This window comes from Anabrus simplex, chromosome 3, assembly GCF_040414725.1.
Source record: "Anabrus simplex isolate iqAnaSimp1 chromosome 3, ASM4041472v1, whole genome shotgun sequence".
Classification (NCBI taxonomy): domain Eukaryota; kingdom Metazoa; phylum Arthropoda; class Insecta; order Orthoptera; family Tettigoniidae; genus Anabrus; species Anabrus simplex.
In genome coordinates, this window is record NC_090267.1 from 60,318,747 (window position 1) to 60,344,089 (window position 25,343).

The 25,343-nt window shown below is 41.8% G+C and overlaps 1 protein-coding gene across 2 annotated transcripts in view; it reads right to left on the minus strand.

Annotated features, from left to right (window-relative positions):
• Nucleotides 1-781: 781 nt before the first annotated feature.
• Nucleotides 782-25,343, minus strand: part of LOC136867003 (organic cation transporter protein) — a 231,084-nt gene continuing 206,522 nt past the window's right edge. For both annotated transcript variants that reach the window (XM_068226994.1, XM_067144101.2), the window contains one exon: nt 782-983. In XM_068226994.1, coding sequence (XP_068083095.1) covers nt 914-983 — 70 coding nt within the window. In that variant the 3' untranslated portion in view covers nt 782-913. The remainder of the gene's footprint in view (nt 984-25,343) is intronic.

Here is a 25,343-nt window from a genome sequence, read left to right on the forward strand (position 1 = left end):
AGTATAGTACTAAATCTGAAAATTAAGATTATGACACATTGGAAGGCAGTTCATAGAATGAAGACCAGATGGCAGCAGCAATCATTGAATGTTGTTGCTGCTTTCTTATCAGTAGGCCTACACACTACACAACCGCAATGAGCCGTGAATTCGCTCATTGTATCGATTCAATAACGTGAACGGAATCAATGAATCGAATATCCCATCACTAATAGGAAGAGCACTGTGGGGTATGAAATATTGTTAGCGCAGGTACGAAGTATTTTCTTTAGGAATGGTACCCATTTTGCACTCCACCACGAGACAAATATCAATAGAAAATATTTTTTTCCTACCTGTGCGGAAAAATTCAGACTGAAAGGGTTAAATGAGAACCCCCTGTGAGTGGGGGCGGTAGAATTACACCCACGTCGTAAGGGGTGACTTAAAAGAGCCGCAGGGGCTCTCAACTTGGGAGCGTGAATTGGCGACCACGGGGCCCTTAGCTGAGTCCTGGCATTGCTTCCACTTACTTGTGCCGGACTCTTGAGTTTCATGTATCCTATCCTACCTCCATTGGTCAACTCTTTTTTTTTCTGACCCCGACAGTATTAGAGCACTCGAGGCCGAGGGATTCTTTAATTTTCACGCCCTTTGTGGCCCTTGTCATTCTTTGACCGATACCTTCATTTTTCGAAATGTCGGCTCCCTTCCATTATTTCTATGTGATTAGTGTTATACAGAGGATGGTTGCCTAGTTGTACTTCCTCTTTAAAAAAATCGCCTCCACCACCACCGGTTAAATGAGATTGAAGTAGTAGTAATAAAAGGCGCATGTATTTCTCAATTCACAATTCATAAAAAAGTCTCATCAGCGACAAACACAACAATGAATGGCACGTTCACACAACACCGCATCACTCCCTCAGTGTAGTCACCTTGCATCACTCTCTTTTTGAGGAACTTGGAGGTAGTTGCAGTTCTGTCGATCTTCAGTTGATCGCCTGAAACAAAGATAATCCACCGTGGAGATCAGTCTACTACATTTTCTACTATAGGCTTACAACTTAACGCTAACAAAAGAAAAGTTGTTTACCAACAGCCATTAAACTGCAACGAGACAGCCCTTCCATCACCTTCAACGGCGATGCCCTGCACTGTACTTTATCGGACATTCTCCTTACTTACTTACTTACTTACTTACTTACTTACTTACTTACTTACTTACTTACTTACTTACTTACCTACCTATCTACCTATTATACCCGTAATATTAAAAGAAGCATTTTAACAGATAGATCTCGAGGGAGGAGCATTGAATGAATGAAGAAAATACTCTGCTCTTCCAATCACGGATCATCGTAACTCAGAAGTGAGAGGTTTGGCAACAGCAAGCAACACGAGCCGGCCAACAGGTTTATCTCCAGGGCAATCACAGTGGGTCCGCCCACGTTTCCATGGCAACCATGCCCCCCGCTCTCTTCTCTCCGCCCCAGGCAGGCAATAAACGGACCTCTATCTAAGAACTGTAAAAAGCATCTTTCAATATTACAAGTAAGTTATATAAGTTTTCATTCCACATTCTGTAGGGGAATGAAGGGTCTCTTAGTCTGGGGCCACAATTGCGTGATTTCACGTTGCGTTACTGCGTGAAATCACGGGTCAAAAATGCACAACACTAATATTTGGACGGGACCGGCCTCACAAAACGTGATTTCCCGCCGCAGCGCACAAGACAGGGCGCGTCTTCAAGGTCGCCCACTCGAGAATTGGCCAAGGTCCATTATATACAGTATTTGCGTGTTTTCCTGTTCGTGCCTGAACGCACTTGCGGGAAGAAGACGCTGCGGTATTGTGCTCTCTTGTTTGAATGTTGCGCGTGGTCCATCTGCTTTCGTTTTGTACTTTCACTTCACAGAATGGAATTAGACAGTCAATTAATCATTTTGGAGGAACAAAAGTACCCGTGCCTTAAGAATACAGAGGACTAAGAGTTAAAAATCACAGGCGTGAAGAGATATGCGTGATTATCAGTAACGAGCTCTGTGTTAGGAGAAACGTTGTGCTTATTTTCCTGACAGCATTTTTCAACACACACAACAAGCATTTCAAATGACGTCTCGGACATTCTGTAATACTCAAAAAATGTCTCTTAGTTGTGTTTTGCTTTATTGTGTAGGAGCACGAATTGTCCATTGACGACCTGTCACTTAACACATTAATGACGGGCTACGTGAATTAACGTTTTCTCACATTGCTTCATTCTCGTGTCATTTTATCCTCTCCGCCGTTTATTAATCGAAATATTTCGTGTTGTTTACAAGCTAAAGTCTTTGTTGTTCGGAATTTAGATATATTCTTTCCTTGACAATACTTTCGGCACAGGAAGTGAGGTTTCATAACACTCAGTACCGCGTGATCGAGCGTACTGTCAAGTGTTAGCATGGCGCGCCGTAGAAAAGACAGCTTGAACGATGATGAAATATTTGGAGAATCGCATGCTGATAGTTTACCTGATGTCCGTAGTGATTGCGAAAGTATTAGTGATTGTGAAGATGTGTGTCTGTAAACATCAAAATATACGCGCGAAAGTGAAAGTGCGACATTCATTTCAGACGAGTCTGCTGACGGCGACAATAATACGAGTGAAGATGCCAGTGATAGTAGTGACAGTGTGGTTGATGGATGGACAAATAAGGATCAAAACAGAGTCCTACAACCATTTACAGGTTTTACAGACCTCAATTATATGGCCGGTAATTCCGCGAGTATCCCGGAGGTAGTAGATCGTTTCCTAGGCGATGACTTGTTTCAGCTGCTTCACGCAATACCGCACTAAAAGCAAGTACTAGAATCACTGGTAAGTGCTCTCACTAAGTTTCAATGATTTATTTCATGTCATTTAAAAGTTACATGTATATATATTTCATCGTACTTCTCATGCTGGGTGTGCTTCTGTTGCCGGTCCACAGGAAAGAATGGAGTAGCGCGCGCCCGGACAACAATGTGTTAACTTACTAACGGACGATCCAGTATGTTTTTTGACTTTAACGACGACGATGACGGCAGTAAAAACAAGCAATGCAGCACATAACGCAGCAACGGCGTTATTATTTAATGGGATTCCCTCCATTTGCAGAAAAATGGCGATGCTTTGTTACTTCCAATATACAACACACTAATAATCTGTGATAGCACGCAAGTGTGGTCCCACTCTTAGAGGAAGACATCTTCTCTCCGGCAAGGAGGTTTGGTACGGTGAATGTGATGCGATGAACGGCAAGGATAAAAGCTACCGTGCCCTGTAAAAATATCGGTCGGCCCACCAGAGGCTACGATTTCGAACATCCGAACAAAGTATGACGAACGTAAACTAATGAGTAACCTCTACTGTCCACTGTAATTAATCTGAAGAAACTACAGCAGGGCCTCTCAAACGCCCAAAATCTCACGCGTGCAGATAGAGGCGCAAGAGCTCCGTGCACTGTGCATCGCTGCCGCTCGGCATGGCTCGGATCAACGCTTCGTATCTGGGCTACTCGGCTAAGCTCGGCTCAACTCGCCTATACTCGGCTCAAGTCAGCCAGGATTTGAAGCGCTACGGCGCAAGTGGGGCAGAGGGAGACAGGCGTGAGGAAAGAGAGAGTAAGCGCTATTGCTCCAAATCGAGGAGTGGGGAGTCTGCACTCTGGTCAACCAAGCCAAGTCGTCTTTTGCACCGTGCACAGTGCATGCACCACGCGCATGCACCCTGAAAGGCCCTGAACTACAGTATAATTCAAATTGTTGGTCGCCTGTCGTCACCTGGCGTCTGTAAAATTCACACTCATCCTGTTCCCGTTCACGTCATATTCTAGCGCAGGCTCCCGTGTTCTTCTCAGTAATATGCAGAAGCAGAAAGGCCGAGCCGCTCTGGGAGGCACCAACACTTCATTCTTATGCATGCTATAAGCTGTGAGCGTTGCCGGAAAGATCACTTGGGATTGGACACAAAAAGAGAAAAGACCAGAAAAATAACTTGTTGAAATTGTCATGCAAAATTCACTCCGTCCCAGCAAGACTATTTAAATATGTTTCAGTGGACTCAAACAGATTCAAAGGAATATTATGGGAATCCTCTTCTTCATTTTATGAAAAATTTTCTTTGAAAATACGGTAAGTCCATCGACTTAGAGAAAATAGCTAATTATTCTAGCACAATTTTTTTATTATAGATAATAATATATATTATGTTTATCGAAAGAATCAACCACTTCCCGCAATTACGGGTTGTCACAATGGACAAAGTAAAGCGTATCACGATACAGAATGCTTTATCATATAGAAACACAACGGTAATACGGATTTTCTAAATAATAATAATACATAGTAATAATAAACACTACCCTGTTGTAAATTTACATGCACCTACAGATGAAAAATAAAAGCCAGAAAGAACAAACAGAAACACTTTTGCAATAATTTTCAAACACCTTGGAAAAAATTGCAGCCAAAAACACAATAATATTGCTTGGAGATTTTATTGCTCAAATTGGCAAAGAACGTTGTCATCTATCTATAGTAGGTAAATTCTCTGCTCATCGACGAACAAATGCTAATGTAGAAAGACTCATTAGTCTATGCAGAGAACACATTATAGTCCTAAAATCTACATTCCAAATGGGTCTCCCCAAATCCAATCCGTGGTGAGAAACAACTTGACCATGTTGCAATAAGTAGACAGTCTGTACCAGAGATACACTTTTTTTGCTATTTGCTTTACGTCGCATCGACACAGATAGGTTTTTATGGCCATGATGAGACGGGAAAGGCCTAGGAATGGGAAGGAAGCGGCCGTGGCCTTAATTAATGGGAAACCAAGGATAACTATCTTCAGGGATGCCGACAGTGGGATTCGAACCCACTATCTCCCGAATGCGAGCTCACAGCTGTGCGCCCCTAACCGCACGGCCAACTCGCCTGGACCATAGATACTTAATGCAAAGATTGCAAAGAGTGCCCCGTTTGGATTCAGACCGCTATGTGTCATTCACTAAATTCAAAATTAAACCAATAAATAGAAAATAGAATCAATATCAACCTAAGAAGTTTCACGTTACAGAAACCAGCCAAAGAGAATACTTTCAAAATACTCTTGGAGAAAAGGACACCTAAAACATGGGTACAACATCAAAAAGACGCTTTACAGACAGCAGAAGAAACTATTATTCATAAAAATAAAATAAAATATGCTTGCTGAATGATGGGTGTGATCAATTAATTTTAAAAAGACAACGAGCTTGGAACAAATGGAATGCACAGAAATATTATAAAAATAGAAGCAACTTCATAGAAGCCAGGAATCTTGCATCAAAATGCCTCAAAAAGATCAAAATACAACATAAAAATGAAAGACCAACTAACAGCAATGAAATTGAACTTCAAACAGAACAACTCAAGAAACTATTACAAAGCATTTAAAAACATCGTAAGGAAATACACACTACCGAGTTTACATTTCAGAGATCCAAAAACACAGTAAATTGGTTATAATAACACAGAAAATTGTAGGATACTTGCAGAATACTTCAAAGAACTATATAACAGCAATCCATAAGAAGAGAAATTTAATTTTGATAATACAACTCCAATACAACCAGACTCAAAACCACCAACAAATGAGAAAATCAAAGAAATCATAAAGAAACTTAAAAATAATAAAGCACCTGGGGAAGATAATATAGTTGTTCAATTATGGAAATACCCTACTGACAATATGGTACAATGCCTAACATAAACCATCATAGAAATCTGGACAACAGGCACTCTACCAGCAGGATGGATATCAACATCAATACATCCGCTACACAAAAAGGGGAATAAATCAGACCCTAACAATTATAGGGGAGTTTTCCTTTTACTAATTACTAACTTTGTCCAAGACACTCTTAAAGCGAGCTGAAGAAATACAAGACCCACGATTATGAGAGTATCAAGCATGATTTAGAAAAGGAAGGTCATGTTCAAATTTTAAATCTAAAGAACATAATAGCAATGCGGAAGATTAGAAACTCTAAATTTGTAACTACTTTTGTAGAATTTAAAAAGGCCTTTTGGTTGAATTTATAGAAATACTCTATTTGATATTGTAAAGGCATTTGGACTTGATACTAAAACAATTGAAATAATTAAAGCAACATTAACAAATACAGCATCCAAAGTATATTTTTTGGGAGAACTCTCAAAACCATTTGAAATAAGATCAGGTGTACGACAGGGAGAAGGTTTGTCACCTCCACACTTCAATTGTGCATTACAGAAGGTAGTCCGAGAATGGAGGAAAGCTATCAATACTAAAGGTGTTCAACTGGGAAGAAATCCAAATAAAATCATTAGAGATTGTTTAGCTTTCGCAGATGACATGGTAAATAGGGACTCATTAGATACTGCTCAAGGACAAATACGCGAATTACAGGAACACATGACCAAAATAAGATTGCAAATATTATTTTTTAAATGAAGTTCATGACGAACAATCACAATTTAATATAACATAATATCTCGTCCAGATATTTGATATTTTAAAGGCATTTGGACTTGATAATAAAACAATTGAAATAATTAAAGCAACATTAACAAATACAACATCCAAAGTATATTTTTTGGGAGAACTCTCAAAACCATTTGAAATAAGATCAGGTGTACGACAGGGAGAAAGCATAACAAACAACACAAAAGAAAACGTAGTTATAGATTTAATAGTAAACAAGATGAAAAGGATGTTTCATACGACAAAAAATACATAATAAGGAATCTCTATCATAGAACTTGAAATTAGGACATTATCAAACAATGGCTCAGCCAGAAATTTTGTATGCAGCAGAAACTCTTAAAATCACAAGAATTGGGTATCTTGAAACATTAGCAAATGTGGAAAAGAAGAATTTTGAGAAAAATACTGGCACCTGTAACAAACAACAATGCCCAATTTAGACTACGATCAAACAGAGAACTATATTTAAAAGTCGAAAAACTGACAACTGTAATGAGGAAAAGTAGACTCCAGTTTTTTGGACACATTTGTAGACTGAACTAGCTGATATACCCGTGCTTCGCTACGGAATTCTACACTGTATACAGAATTTTAGGTTAGGAAGTGTTATGTTGTGAGCAAGATTGTATAAAATTGCATAGCTCTTAACGTTACTCTAGAAACGCGACGGAGAAGTCACCAAACGTCTTTTCTCATATGAAGAATGGGTAAAAGAATTTCATTGTAGTGGTTGGCCCGCTTGCCTACCATCAGTCACAATCAGGTTGGGGAGTTTTCATTATAATGGCAGACACCCACTCTCCACCTACCTGTTTTACATCCTCAGAAAGACTGTCTCAGTTTTTTTCCCAACTGAAAAATACAGATCATTACAATGACGTCGGTAGGAATGGCGGAATTAAAAGTAAGATGTTCATACGAAGTATTCGATCAAATGAAAAACCACACATTTTCTCACTTTTAACGAACAGTGCTACGCTGCCGATGTAACAGTCCCAAGTTCCAGAGCTGGAATGACGAAGCCGCAGACAGCAGCCGCAGAAGAAGTTTTTCTTAAGAAACGGCTCTTTTCAGGGTTGAAGTTTGAGTTATTTAGTTAATTGTGGTGTAATAATTTGGAATAGGCTTAAATTGTAATTCTTGACCAGGTCCTACTACTACTGCTACTACTAAGTGAGCCACTACCTTAAATTTGCACACTGCTCATTCAAAACAGCGTGTCAGAGTAGGGATCCAATAGCTGGAATGCTATGATGAACCAGTGTGTTACGTACCAGCAGTATCAGGAAATGTATGAAACAGAGGAATGGCATGCTAAAGAAAAACGTTTTCTAACTCCCCGGCTATTTCCCGCTATATTCAGTCAGGCTGTTTTTCTTGGTACGCAGCAGTAATCCTATCTATCGGAGTTCAGTGGCAGCATAAGAGACAAGGAACATCACAACAAACAATGCTCAATGTAATGTTATTGTTGGTCAATGTTATGCGTTTTCGATACTTTAAGCCTTCAAATTTAGTTTTCTTCCGACTGTGTAATACCACTCTTATCACAGTCGGTACGGTAAAACTGAATAAAACATAAATTATTGGAAATTACACTGACTGACAGAGCAAATGCAACACCAAGGAGGAGTGGTTCGAAAGGGATGAAAGTTGGGGAAAAAACAGAGACGGCACGGACGAATGTTTGATGTTTATTTCAAACCGATATGCAGGTTACACAATGCGCACGGCATCGACTCAGTAGGATGTAGGACTACCGCGAGCGGCGATGCACGCAGAAACACGTCGACGTACAGAGTCAATAAGAGTGCGGGTGGAGTCCTGAGGGATGGTTCTCCATTCTCTGTCAACCATTTGCCACAGTTGGTCGTCCGTACGAGGCTGGGGCAGAGTTTGCAAACGGCGTCCAATGAGATCCCACACGTGTTCGATTGGTGAGAGATCCGGAGAGTACTCTGGCCACGGAAGCATCTGTACACCTCGTAGAGCCTGTTGGGAGATGCGAGCAGTGTGTGGGCGGGCATTATCCTGCTGAAACAGAGCATTGGGCAGCCCCTGAAGGTACGGGAGTTCCACCGGCCGCAGCACATGCTGCACGTAGCGGTGGGCATTTAACGTGCCTTGAATACGCACTAGAGGTGACGTGGAATCATACGCAATAGCGCCCCAAACCATGATGCCGCGTTGTCTAGCGGTAGGGCGCTCCACAGTTACGGCCGGATTTGACCTTTCTCCACGCCAACGCCACACGCGTCTGCGGTGACTATCACTGACAGAACAGAAGCGTGACTCATCGGAGAACACGACGTTCTGCCATTCCCTCATCCAAGTCGCTCTAGCCCGGCACCATGCCAGGCGTGCATGTCTATGCTGTGGAGTCAACGGTAGTCTTCTGAGCGGACGCCGGGAGTGCAGGCCTCCTTCAACCAATCGACGGGAAATTGTTCTGGTCGATATTGGAACAGCCAGGGTGTCTTGCACATGCTGAAGAATGGCGGTTGACGTGGCGTGCGGGGCTGCCACCGCTTGGCGGCGGATGCGCCGATCCTCGCGTGCTGACGTCACTCGGGCTGCGCCTGGACCCCTCGAACGTGCCACATGTCCCTACGCCAACCATCTTCGCCACAGGCGCTGCACCGTGGACACATCCCTATGGGTATCGGCTGCGATTTGACGAAGCGACCAACCTACCCTTCTCAGCCCGATCACCATACCCCTCGTAAAGTCGTCTGTCTGCTGGAAATGCCTCCGTTGACGGCGGCCTGGCATTCTTAGCTATACACGTGTCCTGTGGCACACGACAACACGTTCTACAATGACTGTCGGCTGAGAAATCACGGTACGAAGTGGGCCATTCGCCAACGCCGTGTCCCATTTATCGTTCGCTACGTGCGCAGGACAGCGGCGCATTTCACATCATGAGCATACCTCAGTGACATCAGTCTACCCTGCAATTGGCATAAAGTTCTGACCACTCCTTCTTGGTGTTGCATTTGCTCTATCAGTCAGTGTATATTCTCTATAGCTTTTGTTATGTAGTACTTTTCGATAGGACCAATAACATAGGTATTTAAAAATTAAATTTTAAGCGCCTTCCCCTAAACTACAATTTCATCCGGGGTGAATAGAATTGTTTATAGCTTAGACTGTAGTTTCTTATTCCCCGGATTTATATATCGACTAGCTGATGTACCCGTGCTTCGCTACGGAATTCTACATTGCATACAGACTTCTAGGTTATGTAGTGTACAAGTTGTGAGCACGATTGTCTTAAATTGTATAGCTCTAAACGTTACCCTAGAAACGCGTCGGGAGGTCACCAAACATCGTTTCATATGAAGGCTGAAGGAATTTTCACTCTAATGGTAGACCCGATTTCATACTATCAGTACAATCAGGTTGAGATGTTTTCATTATAAGGCCTTTTTACATCCTCAGAAAGACTGTCTTAGTGGTTTTCCCAACCGAAATGAACACAGAATGACGTCAATAGGAATGGCGCGATTAAAAGCAGTGCTTTCATATTACGAAATACTCGTTCAAATGAAACACCACACATTTTCTCACGTTTAACGAACAGGACTACGCTGCTTATCTAACAGTCCAAAGATCCCGAACTGGAATGACCAAACTGCAGACAGCCGTAATCCGTGAACACTCTACAGCGGGGAGAGGGTCGAATAGTGGAGACTCCCCGGGCAAAAACTATGCCCAATCACTATTCTGTTTCCTAGGAGTACCCGATGAGCCGGAAAATATCAATTCACTACACTGGCGGCGGAAAAATCTATCTGACTTGAAGGCAAATTTTTCCTCCAAGCCAGAAGGGAAACCCCCTCACTGCTAGTTTGGAATAAATTGAATGTAGAATTTAATAAAAGTGAAGAGAAAGAAGCTTTTCTTAAGGAACGGATCTTTTCAGAGTTGAATTTTGAGTTATTTAGTGAACATTATGGTGCTATAATTTGGAAAAGGCCTAAATTGTTATTCTACTACTACTACTACTACTACTGCTACTACTACCACCACCACTAAGTCAGGCTCTGCCTTAAGTATGCACACTGCTCATCAGGGTAGGGATCGAATAGCTGAAATACTATGATGATCCAGTGTGTTACGTACCAGCTGTATCATAAAATGTATGAACCAGAGGAATGGCATGCTAAAGAAGAAAGTTTTCTAACTCCCCGGCTATTTCCCGCCAATATTACGTCAGGCTGTTATACTCGGTACGCAGCAGTAATCCCAACTATCGGAGTTCAGAGGCAGCATAAGACACAAAGAACATCACAATAAACAATGGTCAATGTAATGTTATTGTTGATCAATGTTACGCACTTTCGATATTATAGGCGTTCACATTTCGTTTTCTTCCGACTCTGAAATACCACTCTTATCATAGTCCCTACGGTAAAACTGAATAAAAGATAAAGGATCGGAAATTGTAATTTCTATAACTTTTTTATATAGTACTTTTAGATAGGACCAATAACATTAATATTTAAAAATTACATTTTAGGCCCCTTCCCCTAAACTACAATTTCATCCAGGATGAATAAAATTGTTTATAGCTTAGACTGTAGTTTCTTATTCCCCTACTCTATGTATTGATTTTCATTAAATTCTGTTTACCCATTTTCTCGTGGCTCGGCGTTGATATGGACTTAGCAACAAAAATACAAATTCATGAATATCTGTGCTATCAAAGCCGGTACGGTAAAAATGTATAAGACATAAATTGTTGGAAATTTAATTCTCTATATGTAGTATTTATCGATACGACAACCAATAATATAAATATTTGAGAATTATATTTAGGCCTTCCCCTAAACTACAATTTCACCCAGCGTAAATAAAATTACTTAGAGATTAAATTGTAGTGGCTCATTTTTCGACTTTGCATACAGATTTTCAATGAAATAGGACCCCAAATAAGGTCAATATTTATATTAAATTTAAGGCCTTCCCCTAAACTACCATTTTATCAGCGCGAATAAAAATATTTATGGCCTAAATTGTAGCGAATTATTCTCCGACTTTGCATACCGATTTTCATTAAATTCTCTTTGGCCGTTTTCCAGTGATGCGTGTACAGACAGACAGACAGACAGACAGACAGACAGACAGACAGACAGACAGACAGACAGACAGACAGACAGACAGACAGACAGACAGACAGACAGACAGACAGACAGACAGACAGACAGACAGACAGACAGACAGACAGAAATTACGGAAAAGTAAAAAGTGCATTTCCTGGTTACTGTGGACATTACCGATACAGAAATACCATTCTCTTCAAATTCTGAGCAATGTACAGACAAAACTCTTATTTTATATACACGGTGTTAGGGGTATACGTGCAGATACTAAGGTAGTCGGCAAATAAAAATACATATCACAATATATGCTGTGTACTTTTAACCTTGTCCTATTAGTTTGCCAATAACTGAGCCAAATATTTCAGGACGTAATGTGTTTTGAACGGCCGTAGCAGGATATGCCGATTACGTCATTCTGTCCACGCGTAGTGGAAGTACAGTAGCAGAGTATAGGACTTGTTGAACCTGTTTCTTATCGCAGGCCAACACATGTTGTTGTGCACTTCCCCTAAAGGCTTGGCAGGTAGGAGAAGATGACTCACGTGCCAGGCCACTTGCTGTACTCGGTCTAAGGTACTCTGTGTGAAATGTGCACAGAATCCTTACAGTGACCTCGAAGATCCGTACCAGCACATACATGCGAATCAAGTATTATGTAGTTGTGTGTGATTTATAAGACGTCAATGGCATTACTCAGTGATCCAAGCTGACAAAATGAAAGGAAATAGTCAATAAGTAAATGAAAAATGAGCGCAACATTTCTGTGCTGTTATTGCGGCAGTCTACGATGAATTTCTGACAATAGACAATGCGAGTTGTCTCTGCTTATTCATACACTTTTCAGTCAATGAAAGGACAGTGGACACTGAAAGAAAAGGCTATAAGTATTCAGTCAAATTGTTATTAATGAGACAGATTTCAAAAACCGTAGTTGCAACCATGGGTGAACATTGCTCGAAGGAAAAAGGGCTACTGTGGAATTGCCGTCGAGCATTTCTAATAGAAGGTTTATTCTTCTTTTTCCTAATCTGTTTACCCTCCAAGGTTGGTTTTCCCTCGGACTCAGCGAGGGATCCCACCTCTACGCCTCAAGGGCCGGGTCCTGGAGCGTGAGACATTGGGTCGGAGGATACAACTGGGGAGAATGACCAGTACATCGCCCAGGCGGCCTCACCTGCTATGCTGAACAGGGGCCTAGCGGGGGCCTTGCGGGGGGTGGGAATATTGGAAGGTATAGACAAGGAGGAGGGAAGCGAGCGGCCGTGGCCTTAAGTAGGAACCATCCCGGCATTTGCCTGGAGAAGTGGGAAACTACAGGAAACCACTTTCAGGATGGCGGAGGTGGGAATCGAACCACCTCTATTCATTTGACCTCCCGAGGCTTAGTGGACCCCGTTCCACCCATCGTACCACTTTTCAAATTTCGTGGCAGAGCCGGGAATCAAACCCGGGCCTCCGGGGGTGGCAGCTAATCACACTAACAACTACACCACAGAGGCGGACATAAGGCTAATTACTCGACAGTAAGTGGCGATAGGTAATGTAACGGACCCGTTTAATTAAAACTTCCGTAATAATAATGTTACTACTACTACTACTAATATCTTTACTTTCCACTAACTAATCTTCACGGTTTTCGGAGACGCTGAAGTGCAAGAATGTTGTACTGCAGTATTTTTTAAATGCAAGTAAATCAACAGACACGAGACTGGCGTATTTGAGCACCTTCAAATACTACCGAACTGAGCCGCCATCGAACCTGCCAAGGTGGGATCAGAAGACCAGCGCTCTATCGTCCGAGCCACTCAGACCGGCATTGGAGCTTATAGTAAGTTGGTCGTGCGGTTAGGGGTGCGCAGCTGTGAGGTTGCATTCTGGTGATAGTGGGTTCGAACTCCAGTATCGGCAGCCGGGAAGATGGTTTTCCGTATTTTCCCTTTTTTACATCAGGGAAATGCTGGGACTGTACCTTTATTAAGACCTCGAACGTTCCTTCCCACTTGTATCCCCATTCTCTCCCATCATCGCCGTAAGACCTATTTGTGTCGGTGCGACGTAAAACAATTTGTAAGTACATGTTTCGGTAATTTTGGAGACATTATAATATTATAATATTAATAATAATTCGGACTTGTGAAAAGTTCACTATTTTCTTTAGTGTTTTCTGAGAGATTACGAGGTACGAAGTTTGAGTGGGGCGATTAACGTTTATTTTCATAATAGTTAGTAATAATAGACTAACACAGTTATTATAATAATATTGTTAGTGGGTTTTCGATGGATGCAAGCTGACAGCCGCGCACTCCTAATCGCACGGCCCACTCGCGCAGTATAATAATAATAATAATAATAATAATAATAATAATAATAATAATAATAATAATAATAATAAATCTTAACGTCCCAATGGAGACGCGCGATGTCGGAATATTGCCCACAGGTATTCTTTAACGTGCCTGTAAATCTACCGATCAGAAGCGGTCGTATTTGAGCACCTTCAAACACCAGCGGACTCAGCCACTCAGCCTGGCAACGTTTATTTTGATACGTTTAATAGGCACTGCAAAATCAGCAGTAAGCTAGAATGCTTTCATTACCATTAAACATGTTCTTTTCGTTTGGAAGTACGAAAGGAAGGTACATTTAATTTATTTATTTTTACAACATGTCCCTTATTGGTATGAAGCAAAACGTTCGATGTGTTTTGAGATTTCAATTCCGATATTACTCACTTGGAAATCCTATCCCATGCATTCTTTCGTTGACGTAATAAACTTTATTTACGTACACGTCAACACGGGTTTTTCTGCATACGCCGAGTTGGGCTCCCAAAAAACCATGATATTGAAATCGCACTGTGGGAGAATATTCCACGTAAGCAGTTCGACAAAAGCTCTAGACCTGTCACGTGCCGGTTCGATTGTCTGCTGTTCCTCCTAGCGACGGGGATGTGGCTGGACGGGTTCCCCGTCCCCTACATGAAACCGGACTACAGGTATGAGCTGTCTGTCTGACCTTGACCTGAATAACAGCTGTCAGAGATGAGAATTATTGTCCGTACTAGTACGCGAGTTACTTCGTAGTGGTAGCATCAGTAGTAGTATTTGAATAATGCCAGTGCATGAATACCACGAATACCATGATATGCTGCTAGTGTATGGTGTGGCAGAACAGAACACAGGTCGCCCTCCATGAATCTATCGGGAAAGGCTTCGAGCAATTTACATTTTGTTTCTTATTCACTACTAGTTAAAACAGAAGACACTTTGCGTTTTTAAGGGCCGATGACCTTAAAGCAGCAATCATCATCATCATCATCATCATCATCATCATCAAGTATAAAAATTCAACAAAATGATGGTTTTATATTCATCATTATTGAAATAGGAACTATAAGTTAACATTTAACTTAAGAAGGTTGCCTAGAGTGTTTTGTTAATTTACAAAAGAAAGTTTCAAATTTCTTTTAGTGTAAGGCAAACTGTATGTTTTTGTTTTCTGAACTGTTGTACTGTAATGTTTAACATAGGTACATTTTTTGTTCACAGGCGTTTTCGTGTATGTTCGTAAATCCGTGCTTTTCTACTCGAGATAATCTTGTTACCGTCCACCTGGAATTACGGAGCCCCTACTGTATGTTAGTTCATTCTTTTCTACAACAGAGTGTTACTAATGCGACTGTAGTTCCTACGACCACGCCACTCTTATGTCTGTGTCACTAATGTGCGCCTTGTTCGGTTCTGTTCTGCTTGATTATGTGGCTCTCGTTATCTTCTTGTTCCTCTTCTTCTACTGCAGCCTTATGTCTTAACAGGTATACTGTATTCTACAGAAATCATCTTAATACGCAGTAGCGTAATCTGCTGCAATTTACTGTGCTCGATAGCTGCTGCCGCGTAAGTGCGTCTACATGGCTAAATGGTTAGCGTGCTGGCCTTTGGTCACAGGGGTCCGGGGTTCGATTCCCGGCAGAGTCGAGAATTTTTACCTTAATTGGTTAATTTTGCTGGCACGGGGACTGGATGTATGTGCCGTCTTCATCATCATTTCATCCTCATCACGACGCGCAGGTCGCCTAAGAGTGTCAAATCCAAATACCTGCATCTGGCGAGCCGAACTTGTCCTCGGGCACTCCCGGCACTAAAAGCCATACGACATTTCATTTCAGTGCGGCCAGTATCCAGTATTCGGGAGATAGTGGGTTCGAACCCCACTGTCGGCAGCCCACAAGATGATTTTCCGTGGTTTCCCATTTTCACACCAGGCAAATTCTGGGTCTGTACCTTGATTCAGGCCACGGCCGCTTCCTACCCAGTCCTAGCCTTTTCCTGACCCATCGTCGCCATAAGGTCTATCTGTGTAGGTGCGACGTAAACCCAATAGCTGCTGCGATTTGTTATTAGCACCTTCATAGTAAAATGTAAGATGTAGTTGTGGCGGAATCTTATTAGATACGTTCGACGTCTGTGAATTGTGTATAATTTGATAACTCATCTGTACTCATGAAAGCGACCGTCGGCCTGGCGTTCAGGTTAATAGCTACATGTCTCTAACGTGTAACCTTGCTTATGTTTCTTAGATTTGTTGATGTTTATGTTTGATGTTTATACACAACACAAGATTACAGCTGACTCATCCCCACGATCTTGACCTGGTTCTCGTCTTACGCATAGTACTCAGTAGGTAACCACTGCGACCGATGCTGCCTCACGTGACGTACATTTCATCTTGTTTCCTCTTATACCACGCATATATTACTATTTTCTTCCATGTATTTCAGCTTTTAATGACCTGATAATAATAATAATAATAATAATAATAATAATAATAATAACGTTAAGTTCTTTACAACTACTTCTACGGTTTTCTGAGACGCTGAGGTGCCCGAATTTAGTCCCGCACGAGGTCTTTTTATGTATCAGAAAATCTACCGATACGAGGCTGACGTACAGTAATTGAGCACCTCCAAATACCACTGGACTGGGCCAGTTTCGAACTTGTGAAGTTGGACTCAAAAGGCCTCCACCTCAACCGTCTGAGCCACTCAGCCCGAAAGGAGGCACGAAATATAGGTACGTTTAATTTATTTAGTTGTATAACATGTCCATTATTCCTTTGAAACTAAGCGTTCGATGTGTTTCGATAATTCAGTTCCGATGCTACTCATTTGGACATCCCATGACCGCTTTCGTTGGCGTAAGGAACTGCCATCTTTCTTCTACCTTTACGCAATTCACAATGAGGATCTACCGTATTTAAAGTCCTGGCATGCCTATTCCAACCAATAATTACATCACACGCTCGTACAGATCCCGCACCGATTCAGGTTTTCAGGTCATTTCCATACTCACTAGACCACGGGGCTGATGACCACAGATATCCCAATCCCCTAAAGGACGTAACAGCAAACAAACCAGTATTAACACTGAGAATTCGGAACATCTCAGGGTACGAAACCGATGACCAGGGTTGTCTGAAGCCCCTAAGACGGAAACTAAATGCCAACAACAACAAAACCAGTCTGGCGAGAATGTAGCGTAATATGGCATACACTACTGTAGAAGCCGCCTTCAGCTGTTATCGTAGTTCTGTTGCTCTTAAACATAAAACCAGTTTGACAAGTATGTTACGTAACATCTCGTGCATTGCATGGGTAGCGTTCAGCTGTTACGGTAGTACATTTGCTCGTAAACTATAAACAGAAAGCGGTTTGGCACGGATGGCGCGTGACTCGCCTGTTTTCAAAGGGAAGCTATTCATTCACAAGAACAAGGCATACTACCTATTCTAAAAACATCGTATCTCTTTGCTCTCGAAAATATATAGTGATATATAGTGGTTCGTCACATTTTTTCCATTGCTAGAAGAAATATCTGCAGGTATACTCCTAACACTCTGTATATACATTTTCAATAAATTCTGTTAACCCATTTTCTCGTGGCTCGCGTGAAATGGACTTAGCAACAAAAATACAAATTCATGAATATCTGTGTTATCATAGCCGGTACGGTAGAAATGTACAAAATATAAATGATCGGAAATTAAATTCTATATAACGTTAGTTATGTAGTATTTATCGATAGGACCACTAATAACACAAATACTTGAGAATTAATTTGTAGGTCTTCCCCGAAACTAATATTTCATTCAGCGTGAATAAAATGATTTATAGCCTATATTGTAGTGGATCATCCCCCGACTTTACATACCGATTTTCATTAAATTCTTTTGAGCCATTTTTTCGTGATGCGTGAACATACATAGATAGATACATAGAGGCGGACAGACAGACAGACACACAGACAGACTGACTGACAGACATTACGGAACAGTAAAAAGTGCATTTATTTGTTACTGTGGACATGGCCGATACAGAAATACCATTTTCAAATTCTGAGCAATGCGCAGACAAAACTCTTATTTTATAGATATAGGTGATAGATGACAATAGATTAACTAAACAAACCTTTAACCTATTGAACAGTTACAAATCCAAGCCAATTTGGTTCATTGAAATTGAAAAGGGTATTAAAAACCCTGAAATTAAAATAGATACGATAAAAAACAGAATAATTTTTCAAGGAAGTAACACGAAAGACAGGACTTCAGGAGAGAAAGAAATTAACACCTGGAAGAAAATTGACTTAAGAGGAACAGGAACAAATTCTCAGAAAATGAAGGAAGTGTGGAAACGAAGAAAGTTGAATGCAAAGAAAAGTAGTAACCAAAGTTGATTTATCCTACCCTCAAAAAGGTTTTTCGAATAATAATAATGATAATAATAATAATAATAATAATAATAATAATAATAATAAGGCAAGAAGTATACTCTGAGACAGAGAACATCACGAACACAATGCGTAAAGGCAGAGTTCGCTTCTACGGTCATATACGACGGATGATTAACTCTCGATGGACGAAACGTATCTTCAGTATATTTGACTCAAAACCAAAAAAGGCAATATAACGGTACGTTAATGTCAAGAAAGATCTTAAAAAACTGGGCATACAAGCAGAAGATGCACAAGACCTAAATGTTTTCAGAGCAGCCATCAAGACTTTTGGGACTTTCCGGGAAGAAAAACGGCCAACTGGTGTAAAATGGACAGAAGAACGTCGTTTTAAACATAGTGAGGTAATGAATATGATGGGGATCAAGCGAAAAATGAACAAAACCAGAAAGTAAAGTGAGTCTTATCGTGGTCCCTAGTTGGCCGATTTAGGGAAGTTGAATGAATGAATAATAGGGTCTAATAAAAACCAAACCAAACCCCACGGTACAACAGCCCCGAAGGTCCATGGCCTACCAAGCGACCGCTATTCAGCCTGAAAGTCTGCAGAGTACGAGGTGTCGTGTGGTCGGCCGACGAATCTCCTCCAGACAAATGCCGGGATGGTACCTATCTTAAGGCCACGACCGCTTCCTTTCCTCTTCCTTGCCTATCGCTCCAACCTTCCCATCCCCCTCCACAAGGCCCCTGATCGGTACAGTAGATGAGTATTTCCTGGGCGGGGTACTGGTTCTTCTCCTCCGTTTTATCCCCAGACCCACAGTCTCACGCTGAGTCCGAGAAAAAATCAACCCTGGAGGTTAAAGTGATTAACAAAAGAAAGAAAAGACAGGAATTTCTCTCTGTAGTCGGTGTTAATGCACTATGTTGTGTTATCTTCCACTACTTCTGCGACTCCATGACTGAATAGTTAGCATGAGGGTCTTTGGCCACAGGGGACCCGGGTTCCAGTAGTCTCCCATTACAGTATCTACTCTATCAAATGCCTTAGATAGGTCAATCGCGATACAGTCCAATTGACCTCCTGAATCCAGCATATCTGTTATATCCTGCTGGAATGCTACAAGTTGAGCTTCAGTGGAATAGCCTTTCCTAATTCGCAACTGATTTCTATCAAGCCAGTTATTAATTTCACAAACATGTCTAATATAAAAAAATGCCTTCCCAAAGCTTACGTGCAATGCATGTCAAATTGACTGGCCTGTAATTTTCATCTTTATGTCTATCACCCTTTTCCTTTATACACAGGGGCTACTGTAGCAACAGCGCTGTGATCAGGAATACCATCTCTTACTTCGGTTTCTCTATAGAGCTCATCTGGTTTTACTAGCACCACATCCCTCTAGTTGGTTCCATCACTTTCTGAATCAGATTCCCTTCCCATATTAACTTATTTGCCATATGTTTGTTATGCTTCCTGTAGTTTACATTACCTTCCCAACTGACATTTGGTAAATTGAGATCACCCGCTACGATCACGTTCCTTTCCTTATCGCTTCCCGCATAGCTAATTATCTTATATCAAATAATTCAATCAGCGTCTACGCTACCATTTCCCGGTCTGTACACTCCAAAGACATCAAGTTGCCTATTATCTTTAGAGATGAGCCTTACACCTATAATTTCATGTCTGTCATGTTTAACTTTTTCGTAGCTTACAGATTCTTCTTTCACCAGATTGAATACTCCCCCTCCCATCCTATTTCTACGACACACACTCCAGTTCCGTGAAAAAAAATTGCATCCATTATATCATTTCTCAGCCATGATTCAACTCCTATTACATTATCTGGTAAGTATATATCTACTAAATTACTTAATTCTATTCTTTTCTTTACAATACTTCTACAGTTCAGCACTAACAGTTTTATGTCATCGCTACTTGATTTCCAGTTCACTGTTCCCTTAACACCGCTCCCTAGGCCACCCTCTTTCCCTGAATGTACGTCCCTATAATCCTTCTAAACAAATTTCCTATCTTATATGTACCACTGCGGTTTAAGTGAAGGCCATCAGAGCGCAGATCAATATCTCCTACCCACCCATTAGGATCTAGAAATCTTACTCACAGTTTCCCACATACCCACTCCATAGTCTCATTTAAATCTCCAATCACCTTCCAGCCAGTATCCCCCTACACAGTATTCCAATGATAACAGTCTCCGCTTCCTTAAACTCCACCCGTGCTGCATTTACCAGATCCTACACGTCCCCAACTATGTTCGTACGGTACTTATACCTGCTTGTCTTACGTTGTTAGTACCAACATGAAACACTACCACTTTCTGCGTTCCCTCCTCCTTCTCTTCTACTTTCCTCAACATCTGCCGTAACTTAATTCCTGGATAACACTCTACCCTGGTACTCTTTCCCCCACACACTTTACCGACATGTCTAACAATGGAATATCCCATAACCAGAGCCTCAACCCTACCCACCTCATTTGGTCCCCTCCCTTCCTGGTCAGTCCTATCTTTCCTGACAGCTGCCGAAGCTACTTCCTCCTCCCTTTTCTCCATCCCATGGCCCTATTCCTCCTGTCTTTTCCTATCCACTACTACAGATTTCCCTTTGCTATCTTTTCCTTTTCTCGTACTTCCACACTTCTCAGCAACAGTTCTCAGCAACAGTTCCCTGTTCCTCATCTTGCCTCGGTTGTTCTACCTGCAGTGACTCGTACCGATTTCTCGCAGACACCTGTGTTGAATTTTGATCCTGAATGGTGTCCTTAGCCTGTAGTCTCCTTCCCCTTAAAACATTACACCACCTGTCTTCTACAATTCCCCCATTTACATGACATCCCTCTTTTACAGCTACTGTATCCTGTACATTGTTTGAAGGAGGCCTACTTTCCTTCCCGTCTTCTGAGAGAATCCTAATTATCTCCCTCAAATTCTCCAACTGGTCTCTCATACTCCTTAATGCCTGGCCACACCCTCAGTTTCTACACTTGCACTCCTTAGCCATCGTTTGCTGAATATATGAAAGAAAAGAGCAACTCGGAGCAACTATGCTCTTTCATAAGATTGTATCTGCCAGGAGAAATTTTCTTTCGCATGTAAGTTAACGAATGGGGTTTCTCCCCATTAATTATGTACCGGATTTAGGACTTCTTAGTTCAAAGCATTGTTCGAGCTGACGACCTCGTTTGTAATGTATATGCCCAAACTATTTTTCATCTGTTCCTTGTTATTAAATTACCCTCTCTGAATTTAAAGAAAGGAATAAAGTGAAATTTTCAATTTCGTTAAAGTAAATGTTAGCTCTAATTGATCCCCCGTACAGTCATTCAACCCAGGTGCTTTCTATTCCTCTGTGAGCGACAGAATCGCGGAAATAATAATAATAAAATAATAATAATAACAATAATCTATTTATTTATTTTTATTTAATCCTTTTATCGTCCAGGGTTGTTTTTCCTTGGACTCAGCGGGAGGTCCCACCTTTATCGGCTCAAGGGCAGTTTCCTGCAGCGTGAGATTTGGACGGGGATTAAACTGGGGTGAAGGACCAATACCTCCCCGAGGTGGCCTGACCTGCTATGTTGAACACCTTCGAGGTCGGAGAGATACAACTGGAAAGAGTACCAGAACCTCGCCCAGGCGGCCGCATCTGCTATGCTAACTGGGGCTTTCTTGGGGCATAGACAAAAGGAGAGACAAAAAGACGGAGAGAAGCAGCTGTGGTCTCAAGTTAGGTACCAACCTGGCATTTGCCTGGAGAAGAAGTGGGGAACGACGGAAAACCACTTCCAGGATGGCTGAGGTGGGAATCGAACCCCCTCTCTACCGAGTTGAGCTCCCCAGGCTCAGTAGACTCCATTCCAGTCCTCGTACCACCTTTCAATTTTCGTGACAGAGTGGGAATCGAACCCGAGCCTCCGGGAATGGCAGTTAATCACACTAGCCGCTATACCACAGAGGAGGACAATAAGAAGAGTAAGAAGAGGATGAAGAAGAAGATGAAGAAGAAGGCGAGAAAATGGCGACCGATTCAGGCTCTGCTTCAAAACATTTAAATCCAGATCACTCTTCTGTTCGTATCAGGTTAAGTCCAGACATTATCATAGAGTATTCTAGCCGGAATGCCTATCTACAGCAGAAACCTCAGCTAGAATGAGAATTTCGGAGATGGAGTAAAGAAAAAGGAAGTTCTTAAGAATTCTAGAGTATGAGAGAATTCTCGGAGATGAATTCATATGCCATCAGACGCCAAACAAGAAGCTCTACGAAAAGTTAGATCAGGTATATATCATTATGACAAAGAGAAGACACGTTCTGCGAACGCATCGAAAGAAAAGCGGCCACCAGGCTGGTGAACGAAATTCTCATCCTCCAGGAGAAATACAGGTCGCAACCTCTCTGTGGTTTCAAGAAGTACAGTACACCAGGATTTCAGAAGGGCGAACGAAATATGTCTGGGACATAGTGAGATTTAGGAGGAAGATCGTGTGGGAAGCACAGAAGAAATATCTTACTAGTCACGTCTTAATGGATACTTACGAATTTAAGGGTAGATTATTAAAATTGTCAAAGCGTTTATATTGACAATTGGGCTTTACTGAGAATTGGTGATAGACTGAGTTCTTCCTTCAAGATACTTACGTAGTGAAACCGTACAGTGTCCTGTACAGCTCATTGGAATTATAGGTGTCTTTCTACCTCATTAAAATCACTTCTAATGGTCGCGTCATTGGTAGTAGTATGGGCGATGGGGATCGAGCGGCGTCCGGCCAGAACGGTACCCGCGAAAGAGCGCCTGGAAAACAAAGGGAAGACTGAGCAGGAGCCAAGCCCTCACGAAAAGACCCTCTCAACTTGCAGAGAGAGTTGGAGAGATGACGCGATGCTGGAGTAGTCAAACACGCCCTGAGGTGTGGCTTATTCTGCCAGGGATCCAAAGTAACAGAAGAAACTTCCGGTTTTTATGCACGTTTCAAGAGTGCCAACGTCTAATTTTGGCGCGTAAAGAAAATAAGATGTTTTGATCCAGTCATGGGAAAATTATGTGAGACACACCAATGAATAGAGCTGAATTTTCTGCATATCCCAGACTAAAGATATGCAATACTTTATTCAGGGGAAGAAAGGAGGTCACCAGATGTCCAGATTTAACAGATGGCAAACACATGTGAACGAGAAAGCGTCCCGCAAACTAAGAGTCGTGCTCAAAATTGACTCCATCCCCCAGATGACGCTCATGGAATAATTAAAAGCGGGAAGCGAATTACGGAGAATCTGCCGATCGTCGGGAGAACATGACTGGTTCAAATAAGAGAGTAAAGAGAGGGTTACAATATGCACCGTTTAAATGTTCTGAATTCCTGGGATCAAAGGAGCTGCTGTCCTTAACGAACCGTGAATCGTTTACGCCCATTATCTTCCGGTGCGTATACCATGAAAGCTGAGCTGACCCTCGCTGAAGACACTTCCTAGCGGGTCGTTGAGAGGGGACATTGTGTCACGTTGTGCCCCACTTTTACCGTCCGACCGCATACTAAGACAGTGCTATTGTGTCCGTCGCGGCCGTGAAATACGAAGCATTTGTGAAGTGCGGACGGGAAGCCAAGCGAGCCTAGGCGAATGTCTCTGTGCCGCGTGTCATTAAATAAGCTGCGAGCATAATTTATAAACGAGTAGCGGGTTTTGGCTATATACAATTCCGGCCTAAATGAGTCCGTTATATTAGTAAATTGGTATCACCCAAATTGCTACTCTAAGTCAGGGTGCGCAAGTGTTGTGAGCTAACCGATTCATGCTGTGAACGCGCTCGCTGTGATTAGCATGACCTGCTTGTTCGTGGTGTAAACTCTGTGTTCGTGTCGCGGAAAACAGAAGGCGTACGACGAGTGATGAAGTGTTACACATGTGGATTACTCTGAGATTTCAGCTGTGAACGAGATCTTCAGGATATCACACTTGTATGGACCAGGAGTGATGGACAGCACGCCCGTTTCCAGTGCCGAGGTCATGCAGCAGTAAACTCCGCCATGGGTCTCCCGTGGAAGGTAAAAACCACGGCCACCAAACAGATGAGTGATGTCATAATATAAAATCTCTTAGCACGTTAATGTAGAACCGGTAATAGGATGAGCTTTCCCCTGTAATACCTAAATGTTGTAAAATAATGCATGTCCCAATATGAAAATGTATTATTCTTGATCATGTTAACTTAAGATTCAAAGGAAGCTAACTCCCCGGACAACCCATTTGTTTTCTTCTTAATTATTAGTTTATCGTGAGGGGTTATTCTTAGTAATATGTAGAATATCCTAGCAAGTAAGGGAGACAAGGATAGGAGAATATTTGAGTTCCCCTAAGTGTGGCTGGAACAATAATAATTGAGCAGGGAAAACTATGTCCAAAGGTGCTAGTTAATGTCCAACATGGCATTCGTATTTGCTGGGGAAACTCATGGGTCAATCAGACGATGCATGCGTAATTTACACATATAATAAGTGCATGTACAACAAGAGAGAAGAAATCCTGACGAAGAGAGGTGCATAAAAATATGTTAATTAGGTATAATAACATTCTCATGATTCTTGATTAGTTAACCAGAAATGTATGGAATTTTTTATATGCAACCGGCTGAGATCCAGAGAAGCCAGAGTCTTATGGATGGTAAAAATATAAATATATGCATAACCTTGAGCGGTGAGCGAAGAGGAAGCGTTGAAGTGAGGAATCATGAGAGTCCTATGCCCAAGGAAACGAGATACGCGATATGAGACGTAATGAGAGGACCGAATGCCCAGATAGTTTTATGATGAGATGATTCGGAAGTGATAGCTCTACGAGGAGAATGAGAATGTATGGAATAAATGAGTATTTCTTGGGAATTCTGCGGTAAGATGAATAAACAAATGACCGGGCGAGTTGGCCGTGTGCGTAGAGACGCGCGGCTGTGAGCTTGCATCCGGGAGATAGTAGGTTC